This window comes from Scyliorhinus torazame, chromosome 16, assembly GCF_047496885.1.
Source record: "Scyliorhinus torazame isolate Kashiwa2021f chromosome 16, sScyTor2.1, whole genome shotgun sequence".
NCBI classification, from domain to species: Eukaryota; Metazoa; Chordata; class Chondrichthyes; order Carcharhiniformes; family Scyliorhinidae; genus Scyliorhinus; species Scyliorhinus torazame.
Window position 1 is genome coordinate 172,583,420 of NC_092722.1, and position 12,096 is coordinate 172,595,515.

The window sequence follows — 12,096 nt, forward strand, 5'->3', positions numbered from 1 at the left end:
ATCCTTAGAAAAAACGGACACCCTATAATTTGGAAATGCGTTCATTTGAATATATTTTTTTTACGTGTGTAAGGAGAGCCATTACTATTGCTTTTTTTTTTAAACTTAACTTTTTAAGCATTAGTTAGTTGTTGTGGAAAATAATGCCTCAGCTACAGTGTCAAGCAGAAGATGAACTTTGAGAATGGGGGTGGTGGGAGAGTAAACTTCATTAACAGCGTGAAACAAGAGAATTCAGAATTAAATCCATTGTTTGACTGGGTTTGTTTCAAATTTGGTGGATGCAGAGCTCCAACCACTTGCTGCTAATTCACAGCTGAGCCAAAATATGTTGGCCATATAGAGTCTCTCCCTCTTGAGCAGGGAACTACACATTGTGTAAATTGGACAGGTAAGCAGTTAAAGTGACTCTGCCTGGAACAATCAGTGTCCTGTTTGCCCAGACGCAAATGTGGATAAATGTGAGGTTATCCGCTTCGGTAGCTAAGATAGGAAGGCAGATTATTATTTGAATGTGTGTAAATTGGGAGAGGTGGATACTCAGCGAGACCTTGGGTGTCCAAGTGCATCAGTCGCTGAAAGTAAGCGCGCAGGTACAGCAGGCTGTAAAAAAAGGCAAATGGTATGTTAGCCTTCATTTAAAAAAAAATATTTTATTAGGTTTTATACAAGGTATACTTACAAATGTACACAGTAAGAAGTCTTCTAACACCAGGTTAAAGTCCAACAGGTTTGTTTTGAATCACTAGCTTTCGGAGCACTGCTCCTTCCTCAGGTGAATCTGATGATGCTGAGGAAGGAGCTGTGCTCCGAAAGCTAGTGATTCGAAACAAACCTGTTGGACTTTAACCTGGTGTTGGAAGACTTCTTACTGTGCTCACCCCAGGCCCAATGCCAGCATCTCAACCATTCCAATAAACCCCCACTTTCAGTGGGCTTTGGATGAATAACTACAAACTTGGCAAGGAGTTCGGCATTCTGGGTCTCAATGTTAGGGCCGTGTTATTGGAGCCTCTACCTACCTTTTCAACGACGTTATGTAAAGGGTGCCTTCCTAGATCAAGAGTTTCAATGTATTTGTCTTTAGCGAACACTCAACATAGTATTAACACAGGTATACCTGATCTCACCAGGTGTGCTTCACTGAAAATGGTGATAATGGACCATAACTTTGGATTCAGACTGGACCCCTGAAGATTAAGGGAGTATTTAAAGTGACACCATTTGTTGAACAGACTATTCAAAGCCAGATTGCCCTTCTCAGAGGAAGTCAGAATCTTCCCTCCTCTGATCCTGTCAGAAGCAACTCCATAGGAGTGTCTTCACCTAACAGAGTGCACCAGTTCAAGAAGGCAGCCCACAACCACCTTTTGAAGAGAAATAAGGGGTGGACAATCAATTTTGGTAAGAAGTCTTACAACGCCAGGTTAAAGTGGATTCACCTGAGGAAGGAGCTGTGCTCCGAAAGCTAGTGATTCGAAACAAACCTGTTCGACTTTAACCTGGTGTTGGAAGACTTCTTACTGTGCCCACCCCAGTCCCAATGCCAGAATCTCCACGTCATGGCTACAAATGTACAGAGAAACCAAAAAAAATTTTTAAAAACAAAAACAAAGGGAAAAAAACCCAGAAGTAAATATACAAAGCAAGAAAAATTACATAACATATGCCAGTAAGTGATGGGGGGTGGGGAGGCTTTCCTCCCCCCCTTCTCTTTTTTTAATACAAAACAAGCAAAAGAAAACCGGGTGGAAGGGGCACCGAAGTCACTTGCATCTCTTGGTCGGTTTTCTGTGTTTTTGTCCATTTGCCTCAGCTTCGGCCGTCTGTCGTTCCTTCTTCCTGGTTTTTCTCTCTTTCGCCTTGCTGTGCTTGTTGTGGTCATCATCGCTTTCTGTGCTCTCCCCCTCAATTTGTGTTCCCTCCTCTTTACTACCTTCTGGCTCCGCTCTGTTGTTCTCCTTCCCTCGTCCTTCCTCTCCCACTGTCCCCACCCCACCCCCGTTAGCCTTCTAAGCAAGAGGGTTTGAGTATAGGAATAGAGATGTTTTACAGCAATTTTGTAGGGCACTAGTGAGAGCACGCCTGGAGTAGTGTGCGCAGTTTTGGTGTCCTTATCTGAGGAAGGATGTTCTTGCTATGGAGGGAGTGTAGCAAAGGTTTCCCAGGCTGATTTCTGTAATGGCAGGGCTGTCATATGAGGAAAGACTAAGTCGGTTATGATTATATTCATTGGAGTTTAGAAGAGTGATAGGGGATCTCATAGAAACCTATAAAGTTCTAACAGGATTAGATAGGGTAGATTCAGAAAAAAATGTGCCCCATGGTGGGGGAGTCCAGAAATATGGGTCATAATTTGAGGATAAGGGGTAAACCTTTTAGGACTGAGTTGAGGCAAAATCTCATCACCCAGAGAGTGGGAATCTGTGAAATTCGCTACCTTACGTTCGAGTGCTGCCAATACCTTATGCCATCAGGTCTCCCATTGTATTCATGGGTGAATTAAATTTTGAGCTTACTCTACAGGCCAATAGTGTAACTTTAATATTGTTGTCCTGCATGAACCTTTGTCTGGAACTGCAGGAGTCTGCAGTGAGAATAATGAAGTAGTCACTGTAACTTTATCGTAACTTGTGGGAATGAGTGAGAAAAGCAATGTTGGGCTGGGTGAAGAACTATGTTCAATGCCCTGGGGATCAGTGTTGACCTCGAATATGCATGCACTGTTCCGAAACATAATAAACTGAACAGATTTTTCAGATAATACTAAACAAATTAGCATTCAAGACCGACAAAACAATCGCACACCAAAATGGACCCAGGAAAGTTTAAGTGGGCAAAATTATGACTGTTTACATTCAAGACGTAAGTGCAAAATGTTTGAAATTGGAAGTGAGATACACAGATATTTAATAAATGGCATCAACTTGATTTGTGGAAACGTTGATTCAACACTTTGGCTGTTCAGTCATTTTAGAGCAGTAATTAGCAAAACAATTGGAATGCTGGTATATTACTGAATCATAAAAATAAAAGTCTGGCACAACTGTGGCCGTCATATATAATTTTTCATTAAGTTTCTGAATACTGCATTCAGTCTGGTCATTAAAGTTTAGGAAACATCTCACAGCCCTCGAGGCAGCAGAGACAAGACCCATGAGGCTGATTGCTGAAATTGGAGAATGAGTTAGGTGGAAAGATTAGAAATCAGACCCGTCAGTCTTGCAAGAAAATGAATGAGAAATGAAAGGAACGGAAAGGTTAATCTTGAGGGCTTTAATTTAGAGTCCATTCGTAGGAAATTAAATCATAGATGCAAACAATAAAAGGCAAATTCAAGGCTGCAGCCAGGAAAGAGCAATGTAGCCGCACTGCTTGGAATTTTGTTTATACCTCATTTGTCTACAAGATCTGTGTACAATGAAACAAATAAGCTGGACCAAGGAATTTGTGTTATAATAGTTTATCAATCAGGCAGATTTGGATTGATCCTTTTGGACAAAGTTGTGTCAAGACGATAATTGGGTCGCAGTTCAATTGGAGGCAGAGTAATTTCTCGTCTTAACTCTTTCTTGAAAGAGATGTAATATGGAACACATAGTTCAGTTTGAGACAGAATTCTTGTCATCAGAGAGTTTTCGGATGTCTCTGTATCTTCTCATTGTTGATGCTTATTACTTCTCATGAAGTGCACTGACAGCCATTGCTGGCAAAAATAACACTGGAAACAAAGTAGCACGTCCCCATAATTTGAAGGAATGTAATATTCATATCAATGGACATTAGAATTGATATCAAGTCCATAATCTGATCTCGATTCAGATTATGATTGTAAATCTATACATCATGGAGAGATACAAAACTTATGCTATATAAAAATAGACTGATACATGGTAAATATTATCTAACAGAATCAACTTCATCTGAATGCCATGTACAATTCAAAATGTTAGAAAAACATTCCTTCACAATTAGTGTTTTGCTTTGGTCATTTTTCTATTGTGTTTTATATTCCAATTCTGCAAGTTAAAGGCACACTCTGGGGTCAGATGCCTTTATTCTTGTGTCACTTGATGCCACTCGCTTCAGTGGCATCATAGAAATCCTGCCCTCTTGTAAACGCTGTGAAAAGACGTCTGCCATATTCTCAGTGTCATGGACAACAGCAAAGAGGGAGTTTTGCACAAAACAAATCTATTGTTATTCAAATCAAGACTGATACTCCAGTGCAGTACTGCGGAGAGTCCTTCACTAAAGTAGTCCATGTCCATAGCCATATGCAATCAAGACCTGTTCAATATTCAGGCTGAGAAGAGGCAAGAAACATTCACCAGGTAATGACCATCGCCAACACGAGAGAACCCAACCATCACCCCTGATATTCAATGTCTGTAATATGCACGGTTTTGTTCCTTTTGTAGACATTGTAGTAGTTTTGATACAACCGAGTGGCTTGCTAAGGCTATTTCAAAGTACATTTAAGAGTCAACCACATTGCTGTGGTCTGGAGTCATATGTAGGCTAGACCAGGTAAAGATGGCAGATTTCTTTAGTAAACCAGATGATTTTTACGACAATCATGGTTCCATGGCTACAATTACTGAAAATAGATAGCTAATTCTAGATTTGTTAATGGAATTTAAAATTCCACCAGCTGTCATGGTTGGATTCAAACCCCATGTCCCCAGAGCATCATTAGTCTGGGCCTTTGGATTACCACTCCACCTGCCCCTTTAGTCTAAACATGGACAAAAAATGAACTTAAGAGTCGAGATTAAACGGACTGCCTTTGACATCAAGGCAATCAAGTATGGCATCAAGGAATTAAAGCAAAACTAGAGTCGATGGGAATCAAGGGGAAACATCCACTCCCTCCACCACCAATGCACAGTTCCAGCAGTGTGTACTATCTACAAGATGCACTGCACCTTTCCAAACCCGTGATCTCGACCTCCTTGATGGGCAACAACACCACTACATGTAAATACCCCTCCAAGGCACACACCATCATGATTGAACTATATTGCCGTTCCTTCATAGTTGCTGTATCAAAATGATGGAGCTCCCTTCCAAAAAGCACTTTGGGAATACCTGTACCACATGAACTGCAGCGGTTCAAGAAGGCAGCTGACCACCACCTTCAAGGGCAATATCACAAAAACAGATTATCTGGTTCATTATCACATTGCTATTTTTGGGGAGCTTGCTGTGTGCAAATTGGCCGCCGCATTCTCTACATCAGTGTTTTTCAAACTTTTTTTCTGCTTGGTCCTCACGATTTCACTTGAATCAGGTGCAAAGGGGGAGAGGTCAATGTGCATATCAGGTGCAGACTTCAGCTACTTCCTTTGTGCGGTCGTCACCTTTATGAAAATCCAACCTCGCACACGTAGATCGTCATGAAGGGCAATAGGAACAAAATGCGTGTTTTACTCAGCACTCCAGAATGTTGACAGCCTCGAGGGCTTTTGGTGTGTTTTTAATGCGGTATCACAGGTCAGCTACAGCAGCGTTGTCTTTTAATTTAGAGACAGCTCTAAGTTAACAACTGATTCTGGGGTCTCAACCTCAAAAGGAATTTTTCACCCACCGTTTCTCTCAAATTCCAAAACTTCTCTCATTTGCCAGTACTTCCCTGCATATGACACACATGGGCTTTGCATCCTTATTTGCATTGTCACAGTTGACAAAATCATACCTCGAGAAATCATCTTTATACCGCTTTGTTCCTGAGTTTATTCTTTGCAGGCTGTTAACCAGAGGCCCTGGAGCTCTAACAGTAGCACTGCTCTGTCCTGCCCTGGACTCTCCTGAGCAGCTCTGTCCAACAGATTCTGTTGTGAGATACTGTCTAATAGGTAAACTGCTCATTTGAGTCTTTGGTCGTCTCTTACTTTTAAGAAAACAACTCATCTTCACAGATCACTTGCCTTGCTTGCCAGCAGCTGGAAAATGGGAGCAACACTGCCCTGTGAAATGGCGGCAAAAGCACATACCTGGAGGGCACTTGACATCAAGTGTGCATGCAGGGTGTGAGATCTGCTCTCTGCTGCCGCTTCTGGCCTGAAGACTCCACACAGCCTCATTGATTTCCATTTAAAGGACAGGGCAACAGTGGCTGCCATTCTTTATGTAAAAGTCGGGACCACCATGCGGAAGGCGTGACTGATCACTCCACGACCCATCCGCAGGTGGCGACCCACACTTTGAAAAACCTTGCCCTACATTACAGTGACTACATCATTGGCGGTCAAGCACTTTGAGACTTCCTGGTCATGAAATACATTACAGAAATGCAAGTTGTATTTCTTTTAACGAGGTAACTGCAGGAGGCTGCTTTTGAACAGGAATGGGTATCTTTTCAGAATAGCTTTGAGATTCCCTACACGTGATGGCGTGCAAAAATAGAGGTGCCAATTACCACAATGCAACTTGCACTGTACCACTTTTAAAGAGATATTTGGCACAGATGTGTCTTTCCCTATGGTGGAGCTTCACTCTGTGATTTAGCAGCAATAACTTCCCCACAGGGTCAGCTTCTTCTTTGAAGGATCAACACAAGGTTATAAATTGCCTAGACATGAACAATGAGACAGTCAAATTTCACTTCTATAATGTTTAGAAATGCAGTGATTCAAGTTCATGGGAAACAAACAACTGTGGTAACGACTGTTAGAACACCAAATCAAAACATCACAGGGTGCTCAGAGTTAAGTTCTCTATCTTGGGCCTTAGTGATGATGGGTGGAAACCAGATCGAGATCACCTGCTTCCTCACCGGGAAAAGGAGAAACTGATTTGTGATGAAAAAGTTGTGCTTTACTTTCTTGTGCCCAGCACCAAATGGCATTCAGAGAAGCCCGGATCAAATCCCTTTTCTGCCATCTTTCTTAGTTGTGGTTGATATGTAATATGAAACACAAAAAAGTTACCCACGAACAAAATTCAAAGTAAACTGTGGCTTTGTTCCAGTACGCCGCAGCACTGTTATTTTGCAGGGCTTTGTGGAGTTCTGTAGCTGCTTGGAACAGCATGGTGCCAAATTGCTGTTTTAGTCTCAGCCCCCTATTACAATCTTCATCAGATAAAGTGAACTTTCACACAAAGGCCAGTAGCAAATTGCAGTTCCATTTTTTTCATGTTGGAGAAGAGCTGACACCACAAAATGTGCTTTTGACCCGGTTTCAGTTATATTTCAAATACAAAGTTGGAGAGCAGCCAGAACTAATTTCCAGAGGCAGCCTCAAGTGTTCCTGTTGAACAGAGTTCAAAAGGAAAGCCAGTCAATGTGTTTGGGAGTCTATGTTGAATGTGCAACAAACACTATGCAAACAGACTAATCCACGCTGACCTGATTTCTCTGGTCTAACCGTGTTTATTCTAACTAGAGAAGGGACAGCCAATGATTACCTGATAACAGCTAAAATCATGACAAAAGGCATACATGAGAAAAGGCCATATGGTCCATTGATTCTCATCCCTCAAATAAATCAGCTTTCTTAGTTTGGATTCTGATTGTATATTGAATAATTCACTTTAAAAAGAAATCTGTACGTGTGTAGATGTTGGACAGTTCTTTTGATTAATCAGGTCAATAATTTCTGACGTAGAATTTTTTTTTAAAAAGAACTGTGAGCAGACAATTTGAAAGCTACTGGCTGCGGAATTAAGAGCTGACACTACAATTAAAGTGATAGTTACCTTTATCATCATATGGAACAATTCATTCCAAATGTCAGATTGTGGTTCATTTACCTACATTTCCTGCAGATATAGACAATATTAAGTAATGATTGGAGAGAAAGTTATTTGTAATTTCCTATAATCAGGTACATGCATATTTTTTAGTGTACTTTGATTGAGAGAACATTTTTAATTTTTTTTTGTGGACATTTTCCTTCAAACATTTACACCCCACCCACAAACAGTAAATGGTAACAAATACAAAATCAATCCCCTTAACAATACCAATGATCCCATCCTCCCACCACGCCAAACAACGGCCCACCTATCAATATATGTATCCAATAAACCAAACCCTCCCACGGTGGAAACAAAATACAAAGGAGAAAAAGAAAAAGGAGTCTGGGACCGCCCATGGTCACCATTAACCTACAGAGTCCACTCCCCCTCCCCTTCATGATACCCAAGAGTTGTACAGCACCCCCCCACCCCCCCAGTCTCCAGCTCCTCCCGTCCACTGCCTCTTGTAAAACTCCTCCTCCCAACCTCGGTTCCTTCCCCCCAACTTTCCACCCCGGCTAGACCACTCGGACCCTGTTCTGCCAGGCTCCGATGGCCGCAGCCCCTCCCCCACCTCACTCCCGTTCACTGGCCGGCTTAAACCAGCCAGCGTGGAGGCCCCCGGCCCGGGTCCCTTTCCCACTTGCCCGGCCCTAGGAAAGCCCAGAAATCCCCTTTTAGCACACAAACTCCGCATATCCACCTACACCCCAAAGAGCCCTCATTTCGAGTGAAGGTCCCATCACTTCCCTTGTCCAAATATATACAACATTGGCTCCTCTAGCCTCTACACCCGCGCGCAGCGAAACAAAAAAGAAGAAAATACAGTCATGAGGTTATATCGGCACATTGCCATTTCTCAATTTGTCAGTTCTGCCACAGTCCTTCTGCCTTCGCAAACTCCTCCGCTGCTTTCGCCGTTCCAAAATAAAAGTCCTTGAGCTTGTAAGTCACCTCCGCTTCGCTGGATATACAATGCCGCACTGCACCTTGCTAATGTACAGTGCCCTCTTCACCCGGTTGAAGGCAGCCCGCCTCCTCGCCAGCTCCACCGTAAAGTCCTGGTATACACGTATACCAGTTCCAGCCCACTGTACCACCCGCTTCTGCTTGGCCCAGCTCAGGACCTTCTCCTTCACACTGAACCTACGGAAGCACAGAGTCACTGTCCTTGGCGGCTCACTCGCCTTTGGTACAGGCCTCCACGACCGATGAGCCCGATCCAGTTCATATCGGGAGGGATCCTCCCCCTCCCCCAATAGTTTTGCCAGCATCGCGGCAAAATGCTCAATCGGCTTTGGTCCTTCAACTCCTTCGGGCAGCCCCACAATCCTCAAATTCTGTCGCCTGGATCTGTTTTCCAGGTCTTCCATTTTTCCTCGCAGATCCTTGTTAATGTCCATCACCTTCCGCATCTCCTTCCCCATCGAGGCAAGTTGATCACCGTGCTGCAATAACGTCTCCTCCACTTCCTTCAGCGCCTCCCCTTGCTCTCGCACCTCCGCCACTGCGCTCGCCACCGCCGTCATCACCGGGGAAATCACCTCCTCCACCAGCGCACTCAAAACCTCCCTCATCTCCTTCCTCACCGTTTCCATGCATTTTGCAAACTGCCTTTCAAATTCCACAGCCATCACCTTAGTTATTTCTTCAGCCGTAAGCAATGCGGCCTCCCCTGGTGCTCCAGCCTCCATTTTCTTTACTGACCCCGCGGTGACCTTTCCACTCCCCGACAGACTTTCAGCCGCTTTTTTCACGGCCGCTTTTTTGCTGGTCTTCGACATTCCCCTCCTCTGTGCTTTCTCCCGACTTTTACTGCCTTCGCTGGCCCTAGGACTGGGTGTTAACCCCCGACAATGCCGTTCCCGAATTCACCCTCTGATGTTAGTTTCTCTACTGTTTGGCCTTTCACACCTTTTTGTTCTCTCTGGGGACTGCCATTAGCACTCTGTTCCCTTATTCTGTGGGTATGACTCATCTTTCAATCTCTCACCCCACAGTATAAATATTTCCCACTTTCTATGTCTTTTAGCTTTGACAAAGGGCCACCTGGACTCGAAACATTAGCTCTTTTCTCTCCCTACAGATGCTGCCAGACCTGCTGAGATTTTCCAGCATTTTCTCGTTGGTTTCAGATTCCAGCATCCGCAGTAATTTTTTTTAATAACTTGAACCGGTTTGAACATAATTTAACAGGAGAGTGAGAATCTTGTGTTTTACTTTGACATTTGTGACCACACACAGGTTTAATGGTGAACACTGGGTGTAGTTTGAGTTAAACAATGCTGCTACAATTCATTTTCATTTTCAACCAGTTTGTTAATTATCTTGTATCTAGTTTTACAGATATAAAGAATATTTAGCAACCGTTAAGCAACAGATATCATAGAATCTAGGCACGGGACAAGCCCTTCGGCCCAACCTGGTCCATGCCAACCAAAAAGCCCATCTAAGCTAACCCCATTTGCCTGCATTTGGCCCATATCCCTCTAAACTTTTCCTATCCATGTGACTGTCCAAAATATAAATATCTTGTATATCTTAAAACATTTTATATTTCATACTACATGGTTCAACAATGTCCCTGCTGAAAGGTATTTGATCATGTTCTTGGAATTGACTTTTGAAAATGCTTGCACTCAAGAAGGTGATGTCTGCCAGCAATGGGGAAAGCAGCAATGTTCCTATTTGGAACTCACAGCATCATCGAGCAACACTGCTTTATATTTAGTCTTGTTGGATGTGGAATGAATTTACCCCTGAGCAGATTTTAACTGCTCTTCTGGAGCAGAAAATAGGTGGTGGCTGGTCAGCCTCCCATTTTACACCCTGCCCAAATTCCCTTTGCATTGACTTGCCAATCGTCCTGATGTAAAATTAGCAGCCAACTCGCTGCCATTTCCTACCTAGTGGGAACAGTAAATTAACTCCTCTAATAATAATCTTTATTAGTGTCACAAGTAGGCCTAAATTAACACTGCAATGAAGTTAGTGTGAAAATCCCCTAGTCGCCACACTACAGCGCCTGTTCGGGTACACAAAGGGAGAATTCAGAATGTCCAAATCACCCAACAGCACATCTTTCGGGACTTGAGGGAGGAAACCGGAGCGCCCGGAGGAAACCCACAGAGACACTGGGAGAACGTGCAGACTTCGCACAGACAGTGACCCAAGCCGGGAATCGAACCCAGGTCCCTGGCGCTGTGAAGCAACAGTGCTAGCCACTGTGCTACACTGTAGCCATATTTTGCCCCAAAGATACCCACTCCAATCTCAGACTAACACACTAAGTACGCACAAGTATAACACTTCTCGACTTCTCACGCTATCTATTCTGTCACATGTCTGAGCAAGATTGGCAATTTGTGGAAAACCACTGATTAGAAGAATGTCACACGAGTATGATTTGGTTGTTCTACAAAAGATTCAGGCTTGATTCTTGAAGTTTATATCTTCAGAATAGCAAATAGATTTTACAATTGGTCTACTCCCAACTATCTAGGAAAGTTCTGGTCACCTGCTGCTAATGTAGGTAGAATGATAGTGAGATCATGGAAAATACTCAGCTGCTCCTGTTTACCAACAAATATTGTATTTGACGTCTCTATATATGGAACATTTGAATTTTGAATCTAGGGTTTAAAGCAACAGAAGTATAATTAGCATTGTTTGAATCAGATATTTAACTATCACTAAAACAATGTTCTAGAATCGTAGAAATTCACAGCAGAAAAGACTACTATTCGGTCCATCATGTACATGCCAGCATGGTGGCGCAGTGGTTAGCACTGCTGCCTCACGGCACCGAGCACCCGGGTTTGATCCCGGCCCCGGATCAGTGTCCATGTGAAGTTTGCACATTCTCCCCGTGTCTGTGTGGGTCTCACCCCCACAATCCAAAAAGATGTGCAGGGTAAATGGATTGCCCCTTAATTGGAAAAAAAAAAGAATTGGGTACACTAAACTTATTTTAAATGTTTTGTACAAACGGAGTAGAAGAATCCATTTCACAGTACAATCATGCCAGAATTAAAAGATGGGCGATGACAGAATTTTAAACACACACCAAAATTTCCTAAAATAAGTTTGCAGGTTACCCTTTGAAGGAACACATCAGGCTCCAAATAAACTATTTACCTCAAAACGTACTGTTGCTAGCATACTGTGTTTTCTCTAATTATGTGCTTCACAGGGCCTTCAAGTGGTGGAGCCATTGCTAAAACAATAGGATTCCCTTGGTTAATGACAATGATTGGCATCGTTGACATACTATATGCTCCATTGTGCTTTTTTCTTCGAAGTCCTCCTGCCAAGGAAGAAAAGATGGTAAGCAGCAGCAAACAATTTAGGAAT

At 43.0% G+C, this 12,096-nt stretch overlaps 1 protein-coding gene across 1 annotated transcript in view; it reads left to right on the forward strand.

The window, feature by feature from the left end:
- The window catches only part of slc18a2 (solute carrier family 18 member 2), a 52,885-nt gene that overhangs the window by 38,719 nt on the left and 2,070 nt on the right, over positions 1 to 12,096 (forward strand). The window contains exon 15 of the mRNA XM_072479484.1: positions 11,936 to 12,069. Coding sequence (XP_072335585.1) covers positions 11,936 to 12,069 — 134 coding nt within the window. The remainder of the gene's footprint in view (positions 1 to 11,935; positions 12,070 to 12,096) is intronic.